This window comes from Orycteropus afer, unplaced genomic scaffold (genome assembly GCF_000298275.1).
Source record: "Orycteropus afer afer isolate SDZICR_OR568_19922 unplaced genomic scaffold, OryAfe1.0 scaffold00173, whole genome shotgun sequence".
Taxonomy (NCBI): Eukaryota; Metazoa; Chordata; class Mammalia; order Tubulidentata; family Orycteropodidae; genus Orycteropus; species Orycteropus afer.
The window spans coordinates 970277-989650 of record NW_006921760.1 but is presented as its reverse complement, the minus strand read 5'-3'; the positions used below and the strand labels follow the sequence as shown (position 1 = coordinate 989650).

Genomic DNA, 19374 nt, shown 5'->3' with positions numbered 1-19374 from the left:
GTAACACATAAGATTAAATTCATAAATCAGCATGCCATTTATGTTAAGCAGTGTCATTTCTAACATACCCACACTTACTTCTCAACTCAGAAAACCTCTTAAAATAAAACAAACCTTTTAAAGGGACACTCTGTCAACTTCAAATCATAAAACTCAATTTCAACTTTGCTCTTCAAATCTGAAAAGACTGCTTTTATTCCTGAATTTGGAGAAGATAGACAGTGCCTTCCCAGGTCCATCTGAATCTCTGATTGCTCTCAGCACACTACTATTATAGAACACCGTGTTTTTACGCAAATAGCACACACCTTCTACATTCATTTGCCAACCACTACCCCCTTGGGAGGTATTTTTGCAAACGTGCTAATTTTTTTTAAAGCAACATGTAGTCAGATTTTTAAGACATAAAAGACAAATATGGAAACAGCTTTAGGTGGTTTAAAATAAATAACTAAAAAGATGGAAAGAACATGTCAGTGGGAACAAAATCTCCATGAAAGTTGAAACAGATTCTCTTTTTACTAAGGAGCCTTAAAAATAATTGACATGTTGACACTTTTTAATTAGGTAAGTTTCATCTTCAGACTATTTTATGACCTTTAACTACTAATTTGCCCATCACCTCTGCGAGGAGTAGAAGTAGGTCCTATTTTCTGATTAGGGAAATCCTGGAGCTCAGGAGGGAAATGGAGTGAAAACAAGGGCTTCCCCCTCATCTGCTATCTAGAACCTCAACTCCTCAGCTGCCTGCAACAACCATGGCTTTTCAAAGTGGTGAACCAAAGTAAATACTGCATGGTGTAATGTAATGATAGAAAATGATAATGCAAACTACAACAACAGAGAATCTAAAAGAAATATATATTCCGTAAGTAGCAAACTACTGAAAACCTATAAATAGGCACAGAAAATCTCAAGGATGCCTAGAAGAAGAGAAATTCTTCTTCCTTTACACTCTGCTAAGAAAGAACTGGAAAATGGGGACAGGGAGAGAGAGAAAAAGGGAGAGGAGGAAGAGGATTTGGGAGGAAGGAGGGGAGGAGAGACCCTGGAAACAATACACGAAAGGTTATTATGAATCAGAAAATATCCAAAAATTCTGATACTTTCACATTTAACTAAAATAAAATCAACATTGTACGATGTTTCATAAATTTACAAGCAATCATAAAAGTAAAGGTAACTTACACAGACCAGAAGAATGTCCCAGCTTTCACCCCTTGCTTAGCTGCCGTAATCCATAGCTAATGAGGAAAATATAAGAGGCTTATAATATGTTCTGAGTTTTGATCAAAGAAGAAAAAGTTTTAAAAGATCAGATATCTTACATTTTACCCACACTCACCATTAATTTCACATTGTTTGCAACCTTTTTTTTCCCCCACATCTGGAAATCAGAATCATTATTTCCACAAACATTATTCAATACGTTTTCTGCAAAAGTTCTCAAAAGCTCCACTATGATTCTAGTGACTTCTTTTTATCTTAATGCATCTCAAAAGTCTCTCTCTCCTGTATCTGTCTTTTTTGATAATTGTTTTATATATTCCACTTATGTGGCAAAATTCTGCTCATCAAAGGACCCAGGAGTAGACCATATGTTTGTTTTATATTTAAAGTCTTCAGAGGAGACCCTGATTTGGCACACAGATGCTAGCATCTTGGAACCTAGCTGTCTTGTTTTGTTTTAAACTATATGAAGAAGAGGAGAAAAGGTTAATTTTTAATCTGGATTTTCTCTGTATCTTTTACCTAGCCTTTCAGTAAGTAAAATTTTAGAAATAACTTCCTGGGACTAATTAGATAACCAAACACTTCAGTAAGCCTTTTCAAATATTCTTTTTAAAAAAAAAAAAAAAATACAATTCATAGTATTGGGAGACATTAGATACAGTTTTTAAGAACCAGGGCTCTGGAACCAGACAGACTGGATGTTAAGCCTCGTCCCAGTCACTTACTAGCCATATGATCCTCCAGCAAATTACATAATCGCTGCGGGTTTCCTTTAAAATGTAGATCATACGTGTAGCACACGGTATTATTCTAAGCTTTTATTAATTAGTTAATACATGTCAAGTTTTTAACACAGTATCTTACTATTTGTTAAACAATCAATTGCAGTCTTTATTATAATGCAATAATGAAAATAAATATAATCTAGTTATGTAGGAACATTAAACCCTGAGGGTGGCAAGTACCCCATTACGTAGAAATCCTCTTCACTTTCAGGTAGAAAATGGAAGCAACAAGAGGGAGCACTCTGACCCGATGGACATAAGACCAAAGCAAAAATGGTTCAGGAATTGGGGGTAGTTCCATAGTGATACTGCCTCAGAAACCCAAGGAGGGTTCGCTATGAGTCGGGTCTGACTCGACGGCACATAACAGCAACAACAGATTTTGAGAGTGTCTTTTCATTGTGTTTTGGGTAAGTGGGTAATTTGGAGGTATGGGACACCCAGAAACCTGGTTGTGGCTTCAGAAGAGTCTGCAACATCTCACCTGGGAGATGTGAGGGTCTAAAGGGTCTGAAGACCTCTAGGTTGTTGCTGTGTGCCACTGAATCGATTTTGACTCATACTGACCCCCATGTGACAAAGGAGAACTGGCCCCTAGGGTTTTCTAAGCTGTAATCTTTGAGGGAGCAGATCACCAGGTCTTTCTCCCATGGAGCCACCAGGTGGGTTTGAACAGCCAACCTTTTGGCTAGTAGTCAAGTGCTCAAGCATTGTGCCACTGGGGCCCCTTCAAGACTCATTGGGGCATGTGGAAATTCCTAGCATCAAGAGTCACAGCTGCTGCAGTGAGTAGTAGGGGTGGGGCAGGACAGAACGCAGCCCTTGAAGATCCATCCAGGTAGCTGGTGGATTTCATTAGCTTGAGGAGAATGGGGTCCTGATCCTTTTTTGCATAGTTTTGGGCGACTAGAACTGGCTGGCCAGGCCCTCAATTTCCCTGGAACGCATCAGAAAGATAAAGGTCTCAGATAGCCCTGAACATCCTCCACTCAGCTTGGTCCAACACACCCTTCTGCTTTCTAAACAAGCTCTGGGTAGCAGTGGTGTCCCCAGTGCATCTGGTTTCAAAATGTGTCCTAGAGTCTGATTCCTTCTTGTTCCAGCTCCTCTGTCGGCAAGATGTGTTCAGACTAAGTTCTGGACTTCCTACAGTGCCTCGAAACCATGCCAGCTTGCAGGAGTGCCAGTTTCTTATATTAAGTGATCTGTCTTTATGCTTATTTTAACTCCACAGACACAAATTTAATATATTCATATCCAAACAATTTCCTGGAAAATCCAGTACCTAGCTATTTCCAACAGAGTTGTATTAAGCAATATTTGGAATATAACAAATATAAGATCTATCTGGGGTTTTATAAAGGAAAGATCTTTTAAAAGTATGAAATGTGTATGTTCACAATTAGCTGACATGAAGTTTGCCTAACGATGACCTTGCACTTTCAAAAAATATACTGTAGAATACATGTTGATGTTGGCATTACCTGGGCAACAGGAAGTCCTATGATGAATTTCTAGCTCAGTAACTCTCAGGAAAAAATATCAAAAGTGGCCTTTGCGCTGTTAAAAGGCAGAGAATGCATAGAGACGAACACAGAAGGGAGTGGGCTGGACCTAATCCAATGGGGAAAGTCAGGGTCATTTTTTTTCTCTAGACTTTTCTGCACTTCCTAACATTTTTGCAACGAGAATTAAAATCTTTGCAATCAGAAAAATATTAACCAATTTTTTAAAAAAGCACTGTACAATATGAAGACAAAGTTTTAAAAAATGTATTTCTTTTCAAAATACAAGTAGAAAATTTCCTCTGCTTCTTTGTAAAAATCATGGTGACCAGATTTTCTAAAAGAAAATTGGGAGCATGGTCAGAAAAGTAGAACTGAACAAATAAGAGAGAATGCTTGAAACAAAAACCACATTACAGATTCTCAAACAAAAGAGCTCTAGCAGTAAGGAAGCTGATCTGTCCAGGTTTATGGCAAATGCTTTAAGACTGAAGCATACAGAAAACAGATTCTTAAAAGTTAAGTCTTGACATAAAGAGCTAGGAAGTCCCTTTGCAGGTGATATATCTATATTATATTTCAGGACTCAGAAGTTAAATCTAGTAATTACCAAGAAAAAAAAAAAAAAAAAGGCACTAAAAAGGAAGGTTATTTGTACCAAAGAAGAAACATGAAAATGAGCCTCCGGGGTTATGGGAGGAGTGGATTTCTAGTTCCTTAATGATTCAGAGAAATGGGAATTATGATTTCTCTGAATTTGAATGCAATAAAAATGTCCTCAAACCAACTCAAACCAAACCCACTGCCATTGAGTCAATTCTGATGCATAGCAACCCACATTGGGTTTCCGAGGCAGTAAATCTTTACGGAAGTATATTGTCCCACCTTTCTTCTACAGAACGGCTGGTGGATTTGAACCACCAGCCTTCTGGTCAGCAGTCAAATGCCTTAGGCACTGCACCACCAGAACGCCTTATAAATGTCCTCAGAAATTGGTAAAACAACACAGCTAAAAAAGAATCTGAGAAGTAACTGGGCTTTGGCTTCCTGCCGGGAACCCTCACTTTTCCTCTATTACTCTGCTGCATTGTAGTAGCACTTTCAACTTTTGTCTCCTAGAGTCTACATTTTGAAAGCAGGCTAATGAGAGTGATATTGCACCTTCTTGATATGTTATCAGCAATAATGGCCTCTCCTGCAAAGAACTCCTCACTTTATTCCACTCAACCCAACACTTAATCCCTTAATTTTTACTTTAAAACCCAAAGGTAATTTTAACTCTTTCATAATAAAGATAATAAACAGATTAAGGTTATATAAAAGACTCCCTTGTGGAATCACCAAGGCGTAAATATGAGATTCAACACTTTCTCAAATTGTGTGAAGTGTGCAGCTACCGGGGAAGGGGAGAAGTTTTGAAAGAGTAAGCAAACAAAAAATATATTTAAAAAAAATATGAACTACTGTTGTATAACCCCTTTGTAGCAGTTCTTTGCAGGAAAAGTATTCCTTTGTATTCAAATCATGGAACTAGGAGAAGAGAATTCTGGAGCCCAGACAGACGGTTGGGGCGTTACATTAGCAGAAACTAGATCACAAAGACTCCAAGAATCAGAAGACAGTGGGGGAACGTGAGGGTCAGGGATGCAGCGTAATAAGCTGGATGCGAGCATTTAGTGCCCAGGTGGTCTGGGCCTGAAAGAGGCATGTGATGAAGCCGCTAAGGGAGCCATGGAGCCAACAGGACTGAGCCCCCTCCTGAAGAATGACATACCCTGGAGGAAGCACAGGGAAAACTTGCCTCAGAAGGGGGTGCCAAATCAAACCCACTGCCATCAAGTCAATTCTGACTCATAGCAACCCCCACTGGGTTTTGTAAGTCTTTACAAAAGTAAATTGCCCCATCTTCCCTCCACAGAGTGGCTGGTGGCTTTACACCACTGACCTTTTATGGTATAGTCCAGTCCTGAAAACAGTACTGGAGAATGCAACTGTTCCAGGCTCTGGGTTGCAACCTGAGATTAGAGAGATAAATCAAGTCCGTAACCTCCCATGGGGCTAAAGCACTCATGGAAAAAACCCCTTTCAGAAGGATGTGGTCACATTATGATAGAAATAACAGGAGAGCCCAGTGGAGGGTCACTTAGCTTGGCCTGGACTGAGGGAAGTTTGGAAAGGTTTCCTAGGAACAGACTCTTCAACTGAAATTTGCATGGTAAATAAGTCTAGTAGGAAAAGGGACCTGGGGTTCCTAGGTGGTGCCAACAGTTAACAGAAAGGTTAGGGTTCAAATCCACCTGGAGACCCTTTGGAAGACAGGCTGGCAAACCACTTACAAAGAATCTGCCATTGAAAACTCCATGGGGCACAGTTCTACCCTAACACACCTGGAGTCACCATAAGTTGGAATCAACTTGCTGGCAACTGATGCTAGTAGGCAAAGGGACCAGGGATTGATGAGCACAGCCCATTCTAAGTACATTAAGATACAGTAAAATGAGGGGGGAAAAAGAACTACAGATGTACATGGAGAAGAAACAACAGAAAAAAAAAAAACTCTTCTTGAAAAGAAGGAAAAGCCTCCACTTAGCAGGATAATAAAAGAAAAGGAGAGCTAATCACTGGCTTGCACTTCCTATCAAAACAAGCCCTTCATACTGATTCGATGGAGACTCATGGAACCCCAGGACTACGGCCCTCAGCCACCCTTCAGGCCCAGAAATGAAGCCACTCTCCTGGCTCAACGTTCAGGCAAACAATAGCCAGGTCTAAAGGTGAACAATATCACCAGGGAGGTCTGCAGGCCTTAGACCAACCATGTACAAGAAATCAGAAGGGCAGCATTTGCCCAGGGATAAAGCCCTGAAGACAGGAATGGATAGGAAAAGAAGGACTAAAGGGAAATGATAACCACAAGGAGGAAGTGTGAAGAGTGATTTATTTCGAGTGCGGGGATTGTAATCAATGTCACAAAATAAAATGTGTACAAACTGTTGAATGGAAAACCAATTTACTCTGTAAACTTTCACCCATATCACAATAAAAAGTTAATTAAAAAGAAAAAAACAAAAAACATTCTCAACTGGAAGCTCGCCCCTACTCTGACACTGTTTTGTTTGCTCTTTCTGGAACATGCCATCTTTCCTGGGGCTTTACACTGCAGCAATTCACTAGGCATGGTCTCTGTACAACTCATCCCATGAGCACAACTGGCTGAAAAAGAGGACTCTGAGTCAGGCAACTTGAAAAGCGATAAGGGTGCATCTGCTCCTTCTGGAAGGCTGGCTGTGGAGACTCTGGCTCTGAGGGACTGGAATCACGGTGGGTGGCGGCCCTGTTCTCTAATCTCTACACTACTCTGCTCCTTGGAGTCCCATTCGTTCTCCCTGTTGCTGAGTCCATATTAGACGGAACAGGGAACTTCCCCCTACTCAAGATTGCATGATTACAACATAGAGACTTTTCAAAGAAACAAACGTACTTAAGCAACGGCTCGAAAGTATAGATGGGAAACGTAGGGCCATGCTGTGAATGAGAACAACTTCTTGCAACGTACTCTAAAGATTAGCAAAATAAAAGCCGACTAGATTTTGCTAATGTGACTATCTCAGGATAAAAGAAAGATGAAATTAAATTATGAAAAAGAAATATTTTTGGAAGTCTATCATGAGACTTCAGATTAATAAGCACCTATCTCCAGGTGGACACTGTACCAATAAATGCCTTATCCCATCTATCACATTGTAAGCTAGGGTAAGTAGTGGCTCTTAGTCACTGTTTAATCTGATCCTTCTATTATTGAACCAAATGTCTGGCATGGTTTAAGTACTCAGTAAAAATAGATTGAGTTTCATTTAATTACTGGCCTGAGATTTTTATAGATATTTTCTTGTCTCCATTTATTTTTTTCATTGGTGACTTTAGGAAATGCACAACCATCTAAGTGGGTCAAATAAATGTTTGGGTAATGTTACTAAGGTCCATCTTTTCTGATAGTACATTTCTACCCATGTGCTCTTTCCGTTGGCCAAATTTCAATAAAAGTATTTTTAAATTATGCCCACTGTGCTGACTTGGAATTCTTATGGTGATCATCATGTTCAAGACGACAGACAGAACACAAATCAGTTTCACCGCAAATCTTGGTAAGCATTAGAGGAGTCCTAAATTTGGTCAAATGTGTCAACCTGGAGAGTTAGCAAACAGAGTTGCAACAGAGGCTTCACTTCATCGGGACGGTTAACAGCACTCCTCTGCTCCCTTCTGTGGGGGGTTAATTAATACGTGGACTCATCTTGTGAGTCATGCGAACCCAGAGGAAACAGAATGTCAACATATGGGGTAAGGTGATCCAATCTGATAGAATTACTATCTCTCTTTGTGGTTCTTCAGGCAAGTTTCCTCCAAGGATAACATTAACATAAAGGGCCAAACAGCAATGGCTTGACAGAGCTCTAATCACAATCATTTTTATTTACTCATAAAATGTTCTTCAATCATAAACTTTGTGAAATCCACTCCGTAAATGAATTTCACTATGATCACCACTGGGTCACCAGAGACTTCTCGGAGTCAAGCCTGAATAAAAACAGCAGCATCAGAACCTCCAATTAAAGAAACATTTCTGCAGACATACAAGAAGCCTTCCAGTGTTTATTTTTTTAAAAATGAGAAGCCCACATTTATCCCTCCATACTAATTTATGCATTATGTAATGTGAATATTTGTATCCTAATGACCTTTTCACAAAGAGAAAAGAACCTTAAGAGGAAGTAGATTTATTATGTTTTTCTTATTCTGTATTCCCTATTCTCCCCATAAGCTGCAGGTATGAGATCTTTTAGGGATGGGAGGTACCTGGGCTATGTGCACACTCCCCACCTCACAGGCCACGGCAGGTTGCACAGAGGTATCAGAGCCCTCATACCCAGCCAGTGCTCCCGGGAGCCACTACACTAATCAGAGTGGGCAGAAGATGGAACCATCCGCCATCTTTCTTTCACACGGTTCTGAATGACTGCACACACTGAGGCCCGTTCCCACAGTGACGGCCTGATCTTTCTGGCCAGTCTTGGGTCCTTCAGGCCCACTCTGCATGCTCCAAAACCATGGCTTCATGTTGCTGCTTCGCTCATGGCTGATCCAAGCAAAATGCTCACCACCCATAAAGTCACCGAAAAAAAGCATTATGTACAGAGTTATCTCTTTTTATTTTCTGCCCAGTCATTTGCTCTGAAGTAAACAGGGTGATTTTTTTCCCAAACTATTTTGCTACTCCAGGATAAGGCAGGGCTCTGTTGATCCTGTTTAACTTCTGTGATTTTTTTAAAAATTGAGTACATAGAAAAAGTTGTGATTTCACCCTCAATGTCAGTGTGCTCCTTTTATCAGCATGTTTCCCTGTTTCTGTTCATTATGACAAGTAGTTCAAACTCTTGGGAGAGTCACTGGCTTCACTTTTTCATTATACTTCCAAATCTGGTCCATCAGTAAGGCCTGACAACTTCTTCTTCACAGTGTTTCTGAAATGTACCACTATGTCACCATTTCTACCAATATCACCCTAGTGTAAACTTTCATCATCTCACATTTGTATAGTCCTAATTTCAAACACCCCTGACCATATATATACATATACATATACATATACATACATACATACATATATATATATATATATATACACACACACACACACATGTAGAAACATACACACATATGTATGTACACATATTGGACACACAAATATATACATGCAACTCTACATATACTATCTACATGTATATTAAAAATTTTTTTTAAATTGCTATCAAGTCAATTTCAACTTACAGTAACCCTATAGGAAAAGTGAAACTGCACGATAGGGTTTCCAAGGCTGTAATCTTTACAGAAGCAGATTACCACATCTTTTGCCCACAGGGCAGCTGGTGGGTTCAAACTGCCAACCTTTCGGTTAGCAGCTGAGCAGTTTAAGCACCGCACCACCAGAGCTCCTTATACATGAATAGGTAGATAAATAAATAAAAATGAAACACATGCTCTCGGGTCGGATCTAACACATAGCGACCCCTCCTTGGGTTTCCGAGGCAGTATCTCTACGGAAGTAGATTGCCCAACCTTCCTCCCGAGGAGTGGCTGGTAGGTTTGAACCGCCAGCCTTCTGGTTAACAGTCAAATGCCTTAGGCACTATGCCACATATGCATATATTATACACAAACACATACATAATACATATATAAAATATCAAAAGGGAATAAAATGCTTTAATACTCACACACACATGTACAAAATAATGTAACTTACCGGTTGACCTCCCCACCATCTATGATTAAATTTCTCTCGCCCTCGAAGATGGAAAGTAGCATCAAACACAGGATCGTACATAGAATTGCCAACAATTCCATGTGATTCTGGATAGAGCCCCTTTATGTAAAAGCAAATTTATTGTTAAAATAACAATATGGTAATCCATCTATATTAGTTCTATTAAAAATTTCTTTTCATAGAAGATTTTATACCACTATTTAATTTTCAAAATTATATAAGATATATATAACCTTTATTGTATGCCTGTCTGAGCAGTACTATCTATGGTACTAATAGTAAACTTAATATGATTATTTCAGTAGTTAGTTTTTCTTAACTGTTATAATTTAATGACAATAATTTTTATTACCATAAATTAACTTAGCTTGAAATTTACATATTTGCTTCCAAAGAAACTTCTATTTCTAAACACTTTTTCTTTTTCCTAAGTTTTATTTTTCCCCTAAAACAACCAAAAGTTAATTATGATAATAAAATGATAAATTATTCTTAAAGAAGAATTACCCCACTGCCATCAAGTCAATTCCAACTCACAGTGACCCTGTAAGGACAGAATAGAACTATCCCATAGGGTATCCAAAGCTGTAAATCTTTACAGAAGCAGACTGCCTCATCTTTCTCCCACGAAGCAGGTGGTAGGTTTGTTTGAACTACTAACCTTTTGGTTAGTAGTGAATGTTTTAATCACTATGCAACCAGAGCTCCTTCAGAAAAAAAAGCTTCCCTGACTAGAAATCAAAACCAGAGTCACAACACAGTCAAAGCACAGAATCCTAACTAGACCACCAAAGAAGAAACTGAGGTAGAATTGGGAGGACTTGAATATTACAACACAGCAAATGTCAAGTCAATATTTTTATTTGCAAACTCAGAAAATAAATGATCGGCCCTTTGGTACAAGAAAGGGGGTTAATGGAATTGTCAGAACTGCACCTGAATCAGCCCTCTGAATACATATCATTTGAAAAACTACTTACGGTGGCCAAAGTATATAAGTTAGGGAAGGTTTTTGTCGGGTATACGGGTCTCATGTAGGGAGAATGGGTGCCACAAGACCCTGGAAATAGAATTCCAGGTATTAGAAGAAAAGAACCAACAAGAATCACTTCATGTATAGAAATCTGTTTAAAAACTATCAAAGACATATGTCACCTTCTCTTTTGTATCTCAAATAAAATACATTTAAAACAATGTGGCCATAGACCTCAAAGCCCACGGCAGAGTGGTTAATGCATAGATCATGGATTAGAGGGGACAGCATAGAGCACAAAAATTACTCACTTAGTTTTTCAATGTTAGGCATGACCTTGCTGCCTTTCTTCATGTATGATGCACGAAAACCGTCCACAGAAAAGATGATTAACGGAGGACGAACAAACCTTCAATGGGAACAACATTAAGCTTTAGAAAAATGATTGCCACGCAAAGCTTCCATTACTCTGAGTCATCCTCAATAACTGGACCAACAATTTCCAAGATGGCATTTCAGGTGAGGACACATGTGTGACCCTGAACGTCTAGGCACATAGCATTTCAGACTATTGAAGTCTAGGGATTACATGAGCAAAGTCACAAAATGGCCCAGGGAAAAAACTTGACTCTACAGACTTTCTCTACTGCTGCCTTTCACTTTGTAAACAAGGTTTTTCTCAATTTAAAACACTCTTATATTTTGCCTGGAATATGTATCCTCCCAGTTATCACCTGGTAAACTCCTATTCATCTTTTAAAACCCAGCTCAAAGTTTCCTCCTCTACAATGTTAGTTGCTTACTCTTCTAAATTCCTTAGGTATTAAGTCATGCTTCTTTTATGCTTCTTGTTGCATTAGACCGTGATGATCTGTAATCATGTTTCTTTTCCCTATGAGTTTTGGGGTTTTTTCTGGCCCAGACTGGACCATAGGAACAGGTCTGGTGCCCCCCCCCCGACTCCCTTACCCCAGAGGTGAGCAGAACTATCAGTTCTTTCATACGTCACAGCCCTGTTTCAACCTGTCACTGTCAGGAGTCCAAGCCTTTAAAGCCTAATATCCATCCTGCTCAGCCTGCCAGACCCTTTCACTAGGCTCTCCGGTCTCCTGCTCTGTACACCCCCCATGTCTTTTCTCAGTCTTCTGCACCCTCTTTCCGAAGCTGAAGACACTCTCCTCTGAACACGGTGCTTTCTGGCCAGCCCTCTAAAGCAGAGGCCCTTTTCCCTCCTGCCCTCTGTGTGAGTAGTTGGACTTGATGTTTTCTCGTTTTCCTTGCTGCCTCCTGACAATTACTCCATTTCTTCCTGTGAAAATTTCTCCTCCTTTGAGGTGCATGCCACCTAGCTATCCCATCCTCTCCCCACTCCTCCTTCAAAAACCCTGTCATCATGCTGGATGCCTTCAACACTCTCTCAGTGTCCTTGGCCTCATCTCCAAAGACCTATCCCTCTATCTCGCTACCACATCATTGTAAGAAATTACACTGCATCTGAAAGCTACTTTTGACCATTCTTTGCTCCCAGCTTATTTGCTCAAATACCTCCTTTGCCAATGTTTTTCTGCTTAGAAACCTGTTCCTACCTTCACTTCCCACCTTGACCTGACTGTATTCCACGATCTATCAATATAATATCGCTTCCTTGTTCTTTCTCACTCCAAACATACTTGCTTAAAACACTCCAACGCTGTATAAATCGTGCCACCTGCTCTTTGCCTGCACTGGAGCAGGTTAATGTTGCCGGGTGATCACTCCACCAGGCTGGCTGACTTCATTTTAAATTCATGACCTCATACGCCAAAACGGCCTTGCATACTGCTGGGCAATCCTGTAACGTTTCTCTAGAAGGCTCTGTTTGTCATTCCCCCTTTCTTTTTCCATTCCTCTCCCACCCATACTACTACTATCTGTCAGCAAATCCTGTTGACTCTACCTTGAAACATATCCCGAATCATACTTCTTTTTGAATCTTCACCTCTACCATCCTTGTTCAAGCATCCTGCGTCTCTTATCTGAGTTACTACAAATATGTCTTGATGCTCTCTCTGCTTCAAACTTGTTCCCTCTCTCCCAACCAAATACACAGTCTAGTCTAGCCCTGGTGGCATAATGGTTAAGTGCTCAGCTGCTACCTTAAAGGCTGATGGTTGAGGCTTCCTGGGTAAAAGATCTGTCTTTTCCATGAGTTTTAAACTACAGTTTTTATCTTATTCATCTTTCTATGTTGTGGACCACTAGTATGAGCTGAGTCAATATCAAATGCATTTATGAATGAATGGATGGATGAAGGAATATGGAATTCCTATCAGCAGCACTCCTATCACTAGACCTAGGCACTTACAAAAAAAATCATTTAAATTTATTTATAAAATAATTTTTAAAATAATTCAAGTTTTTGAAGATCATAAAAATTCTATCAATGAAAGATGAGAATGTCATCTAATCAGGCCAGGATCTGATGAACAGGCCAATTAATACATTCTAACAAGTTCAATCAGACTTGACAATACCAAAAAAAATGTGAAAAATTATTTCTAATAGTTTGAAGATAACTCAGCAAGTATAGGTGTGAGTTTATTCATATAAAGCCATATATAAATGTTCAACTGAGTCACTTAGAACAATATTACATAAGGGTTCATTATTGTCATTAGTATTAGCAACAAAAAAATCTGGACACATTTTTAAACAGTCATAAATTATTGCCATTTCATTCTTCAGATATAAATCCAAAGAGGTTCAAGTGGTCACTGAGTTAAAAAGGGGGAAAAATAAAGACAGTATCTGAATACTTGGATTTTATGTCTTGGAGTGTGCTGTCCAAATCAAAACAATAAAAAAATGTGCTAATGAAAACCCATTTGTTGAAAATGTACTTCCTGGTAGGCTTTTAAGGGCCCGTGGATTTTCAACAGTTTCCTGGTAGATGTCATGACAAGTGCTTTATGCTGGTCACACTGGGGTTGTGGGGTGTCACTCAAGTATGGCTGGCCCCCAACAAAGCATTGCTTCAGTATTCCATCAAGTTTCTGCAGCATCTCATGGGTGTCACCATGGTGGGTGATATGTTTTAGAAGTTTTACAGACCCTCCTTTAAAAACAAAAGGCAGCACTCCAGGAGACAACACTGAAAAAAAGTCAGTGCTAGAAATGCTTCATTCCTTTTTCAGTGGGACACATATAGGCTTTGAAAAATGGTCAGGAAGGTGAAGTAGAGCAAATATGCAGACTTCAGTACGAGGGAGGTGACGCCACCAGTTGCCATGAAGCTGACTCTGATACATGGTGACCCGTGTGTATCAGGGTAGAACTATGCTCCAAACGGCTTTCAGTGGTTGCTGCTTTGGAAGGGCAGGCCTGTCTTCCAAGGGGCCTCTGAGTAAACGCAAACCTCCAACCTTTCGGTTAGCAGTCTAGCATGTTAACCATTTGTACCACCCAGGGTCTCTGCATAAGTGACAGGAGAAAACAGAAAACTATCACTACTTCAAGCTTTCAGCTTTTAACCACAAACACTCATTAAGTTTGTTTATGGGCATGGCGGCTTTACAGTGTTTCTAACCACTTACCCATCCATTTCCTGTGATATTTTAAGTTCATCAACTAATATAAAAAACTTCATAAGACTCATAAAACACACTTACCCTGCAGGGCATTCTGGGGCCTTTATTTCCTCACAGTCATCATCTACCCAATGTGACTCTCCTATACAGAAAAATGGGTAAATTTATTGGTGAGTCTAATTATAAATGAAGAGCAAATTCCAGGGCCTGTGCCCTGGATGTATTGCTTACAGAGCATTATCTAAAAAGAAATTCTGAAATGAAGCCTAGTGTCTGCTTTAGCTTCTAAAATACACCCATGCACGGTGATAAAGATAACAATTTAATAACCTCAAGTGGTGTTAATGCGAGTCTTCACAATCTAATGGGTTTTAGATTTTAAAAAAATCAGAGTCTCGAGGGACAACTTAGTCAACTGGCATAGCAAAGTTCACAAAGATAACATTCTACATCCCAGATTGGTGAGTAGCATCTGGGATCTTAAAAGCTTGCAGTAACCATCTATTTTACAACTATTGGTCTCTACTCCAATGGAGCAAAACAGAATGAAGAAAATCAAAGGCTCAAAGAAGAAACTAGTCCAGGGAACTAAGAGTCCACAAAAATCAGAGCCTCTTCTAACTTGAGATCAGAAGAACTAGATGGTGCCCAGCTACCACTACTGACCGTTCTGAGATGGAATACAATAGAAGGTCTTGGCTAGACAGGGAAAAAAATAAGAACAAAATTCAAATTCCTACAAAAGGCCAGACCTACTGGATCATTAGAGAATTGAAGAAAGCCCAAGACTATCACCCTACGATACCCTTTGAACTTGGAATTGCGGCTATTTCTGCAGGTCACTTTTCAGCCAAATAATAGACTGGATTATAAAATAAGCAATACCACCTGTTAGTAATGTGCTCCCTGAAACAATTAACTATATGAGACCAAATGGTCAACAGTTAACCCAAAAGCAAAGACGAGAAGGCAAGGAGGGGAAGAGAAGCTAGATCAATGGCAACAGAACAAACAGAATGGAAATAAGGAGAATGCTGACACCTCGTGAAAACTATAACAAATGGTGTGGAACAAATCGTATAAGAATGTTCAAGGGGAACCTAATTTGCTGTGTAAACTTTCACCTAAAACAGAGTAAAATATTCAAACAAAAATGAGTGGCATTAGTGAAGAAAATATCATGTTTGTATCTCTCCAGAAAGGAACTGTTTGGTATTAGTTGGAACAGTCTTTCCTGCCACTGAACATCTAAAAGCCACAGAAAGCATAGCACAATTTCTCTTTAGATAGGAAAAAGGGTCTTAGGATATACAGGGAGGGTAGGTGGGAGACTGCAATAGGGATCATGGGCAAACGAATCCTGGGTACAAACCTTGAATTTTGGAATAAAAACCAGTATCTTTCACTTTCATTCTCAAATAATATCTGAGAATAGAAACCTCAATCTTTCATAAGTTGTTACTTTTTTACATAGAGAACAGAAAAGGGCTGAAATTTTAAAATAAGGATTCCTTTGGAGAAAAAAATGAAAATTTCATATATATATATTTGCTATAAATTGCCTTAAGGTGAATGAAAATCACATCTTGAGTACAAGGAAAATTTATTTCACTCTGGGGAAAGTGCTTCTATGTAAATAGTATTGGAAACCTGCCATGGTTGATAAGAATCTAACTACTGAGGACTGTGTAAGCAATTACTACGCTCCTTAAAAGGGGGAAGGAGCTCTGGTGGTGTAGTGGTTAAAGCACTTGGCTGCTAACCAAAAGGTCAGCAGTTCAAACCCACCAGCTGCTCTATGGAACAAAGACAAAGCAGTCTGCTTCTGTAAAGGTTTCAGCCTTGGAAACTCTATGAGGCAGTTTTACTCTGTCTGACAGGGTCGCTATGAGTCAGAGTTCGATGACAGTGGGTTTACTTTGGTTAGGTTTCTAAAAGAGCGAGGAGCCCTGCTGGCCCAGTGGTTAAAGTGCTTAGCTGCTAACCAAAAGGTCAGTGGTTCAAACCCAGCAGTCACTCCACAAAAGAAAGATGTGGCAGTCTGCTTCCATGAGTATTTACAGCCTTGGAAACCCTACTCTACCCTAGAGGGTCACTATGAGTTGGAATTGACTTGATGGCAGTAGTTAAAGGGGGAAAGCTTTACCACGTATGTAATAACCCAGGGCATACATATTGCCCTCACAAAAGAACTGAAACTAGAATTTAAAACTAGAAAAGAATAATTCATAATGGCTCAATGACTGACGACACATAGGACTTTTCCTCATTTGGTATATTTTTTCCACAATAGCCTCTGTGGCTTATTGGTACAGCTGCTAGATAGAGAAATAAGAAGAGAACTCTGTGTTTTATCAACAGTTACAACAGTTTGGGTAGGGGGAAATTTCCAAATGCAGGATTACTAAAAATCCCTCTTGCCACAATTCCCCACTGCACTTATTTCATAGTTGACTTGCTTATTCCCTGAAATCTTGTAACAGAAACTCTTCTGACATGTTCCACATCACTTTGCAATGCCACAGAAAAGGACTTAATTCAGAAACTAAAAAGTGGCTTACAAACTTCATATAAGATTCTTGGGTCTTTCCATTAACTTCTATAAGTGGATGCCATGGTAAACTCCTTAAAGACAGGAACTGCATCTTTAGTATTTTCTGAAGACCAGTGGCTATTATTAATCATGAGAATAAAGGCATCATATTCTATAATCAACCATACAAGGTCAACACATGCATGTATGGCTTTGGAGTACAATAGGAGCTTCTGGTGCCTTGATCCCTTTTAGGACGCTTCCCTATCCCTAAGCTGCAGCCAAGGCCTCAGCTAATAGCTTACATCCCCTGAGTACAAAAGCTAGGTATACTCCCTCCCTTCAGGATAACAACTTTCCAATGGAGCAGGCTAATGTGAGACTTCATCTGAAGCCAGGTCTTTGCTCCTGCCCCACCTCACACACTCTACTTCCATATCCTGCTTCCTTACGTGGTTTTCCTGCAAAGCACTCCCTCAGTAAACTACATGCACTGAATCACTGCCTCAGGCTCTGCATCTAGGGAACTCAACCTAAAACAAAGACAGGTCTTCAGCAGTCTCTTCATTATGTTGATGCTATTACATTACATTATGGGGAGCTCTGATAGCATAGTGGCTAGGGCACTTGACTGCTAACCAGAAGGCTGGTGTTTCAAACCCACTAGCCACTCCTTGGAAGGAAGATGGGGCAATCTACTTCCATAGTGATACTGCCTCGGAAACCCAAGGAGGGGTCGCTATGAGTCGGGTCCCACTCGACGGCACATAACAACAACAACATTACATTATGGGATTTGGGTTTATTACTTCAGACTATGAAACAGAGTGGCAAAACTAAGACAGAAGCTCTAGAATTTAAAGTCCACAACTCAGTCCCTCCTCTCCATCCATACCCAAGGTGTTATATTTGTAATACCCAGGATCTCTTGGAGCATCTCCAACTTTTATTCTTTCAAAGCTCAGGCCATTCTTAGAAAACACGTACCTTTGCAAACCACTTGGTAATTAGTACAGCAGTCTCCCCTAGCCAGGCAGTCTTCTGAGCAGTGACAGGCATTGTCTTCATTTCTTCCTTCTCCACATCTGTCCTTAGTACACTCCCAGCCACGAGCTGAAACCATCACAATAAAACACTTTCACTGCTGCACACAAACCAAATGAAAGAGGCCACAACTGCTTGCAAGGGTTGCCAATGAAAAAAGCTTAAATTAAATCCCACATCATTTAATCTGCTTGTGAAATTTGAGTTGGCCTGAAGCCTAGATATTTGGAGGACTTACAAATAGAACGAATTTCTAATTTTTCAACTTCAGAGTACAAAGTCAAAGCGCAATTCAACTCCTTTGGAAAAATGGAAACTTGAAAGGCAAGAAAGTATCCCTACCATTCCTGAGCTGTTCTAAAACCAAACCAAAACCAAACTCACTGCTGTCGAGTCAATTCAACTCATAGCGACCCCTCGTTTCCGAGGCAGTATCGTTATGGAAGTAGATTACCCAATCCTCCTTCCAAGGATTGGCTGGTGGATTTGAACCTCCAGCCTTCTGGGTAGCAATCAAATGCCTTAGTTCTAAACGACCCAATAAAATGTATGATATCTAAGTTTTGTGGTAGAGCTACTTATCATGATAGGGATAGTCTCCACAGTTCAGCTTTTTATTTGCAGAAATAGCTTCACTTAACTTTAATCAGCTTTGATTTAAATGTAAATGATAGGACAACTGAATAATTTCTACCAGCTATCAGCTCTCTGGAGATTAGAGTCCTAAACAAGTCTGAAGTATCTAAAGAGGCATTAACATTCTCAAATGCCAATCATTGACCAAAATGCAGCCCTACCTACCAGGACAGGTCAGAGTCCCTAATTTCAAGAAGGCTGTTAAGGGGGTTACAGATTTCTACCTGAGCACATCTGATTGAGAGCTCACAACTTAACCCTACCAAGAAGATATATTTAGAAAAGTAATGTTTTCAGTTCATTGTTTGATTTTTTCATCTGTTAGATTATAAGCTCCATGACATGAGAAATCACATCTCTCTTCTCACCATTTTATCTCCAGTGCCTGAGATTCTGGCAAACACATGCTAGGTGCTCAGTTAACATTTATTAATGACGAGGAAAATATAATATGGTTCTTTAAATTCAATGCTCCTGTATCAAGAAACATCATAGTTCATTCATTCATTCAATGAATATTTATGCAGTGCCTCCCATGTTCTAAGGAGCTTTGGAGGTGTAGTGTCTAAGTCATTTGACTGGTAACCAGAACGCTGGCAGTTCAAACCCACCAGCTACTTCTCAGAAGGAAGGTTGGGCAATCTATTTCTGTAGAGATACCATCTCATAGGTCACTATGAGTCGAATCTGACTCAATGGCAGTGAATTTGGTTTGGTTTGGTTTCCATTTTCTAGGTACAAGGGATGTATCAAAGAACAACGTTTAAGTTTCCT

At 39.8% G+C, this 19374-nt stretch overlaps 1 protein-coding gene across 1 annotated transcript in view; it reads right to left on the bottom strand.

Annotated features, from left to right (window-relative positions):
• The window catches only part of ENPP2 (ectonucleotide pyrophosphatase/phosphodiesterase 2), a 95824-nt gene that overhangs the window by 63162 nt on the left and 13288 nt on the right, over positions 1–19374 (bottom strand). The window contains exons 4-9 of the mRNA XM_042781790.1: positions 17908–18033; positions 14469–14529; positions 11133–11230; positions 10829–10908; positions 9828–9947; positions 1189–1244 (exon numbers count right to left, since the gene is read on the bottom strand). Of these exons, the coding sequence (XP_042637724.1) occupies positions 1189–1244; positions 9828–9947; positions 10829–10908; positions 11133–11230; positions 14469–14529; positions 17908–18033 (541 nt within the window). The remainder of the gene's footprint in view (positions 1–1188; positions 1245–9827; positions 9948–10828; positions 10909–11132; positions 11231–14468; positions 14530–17907; positions 18034–19374) is intronic.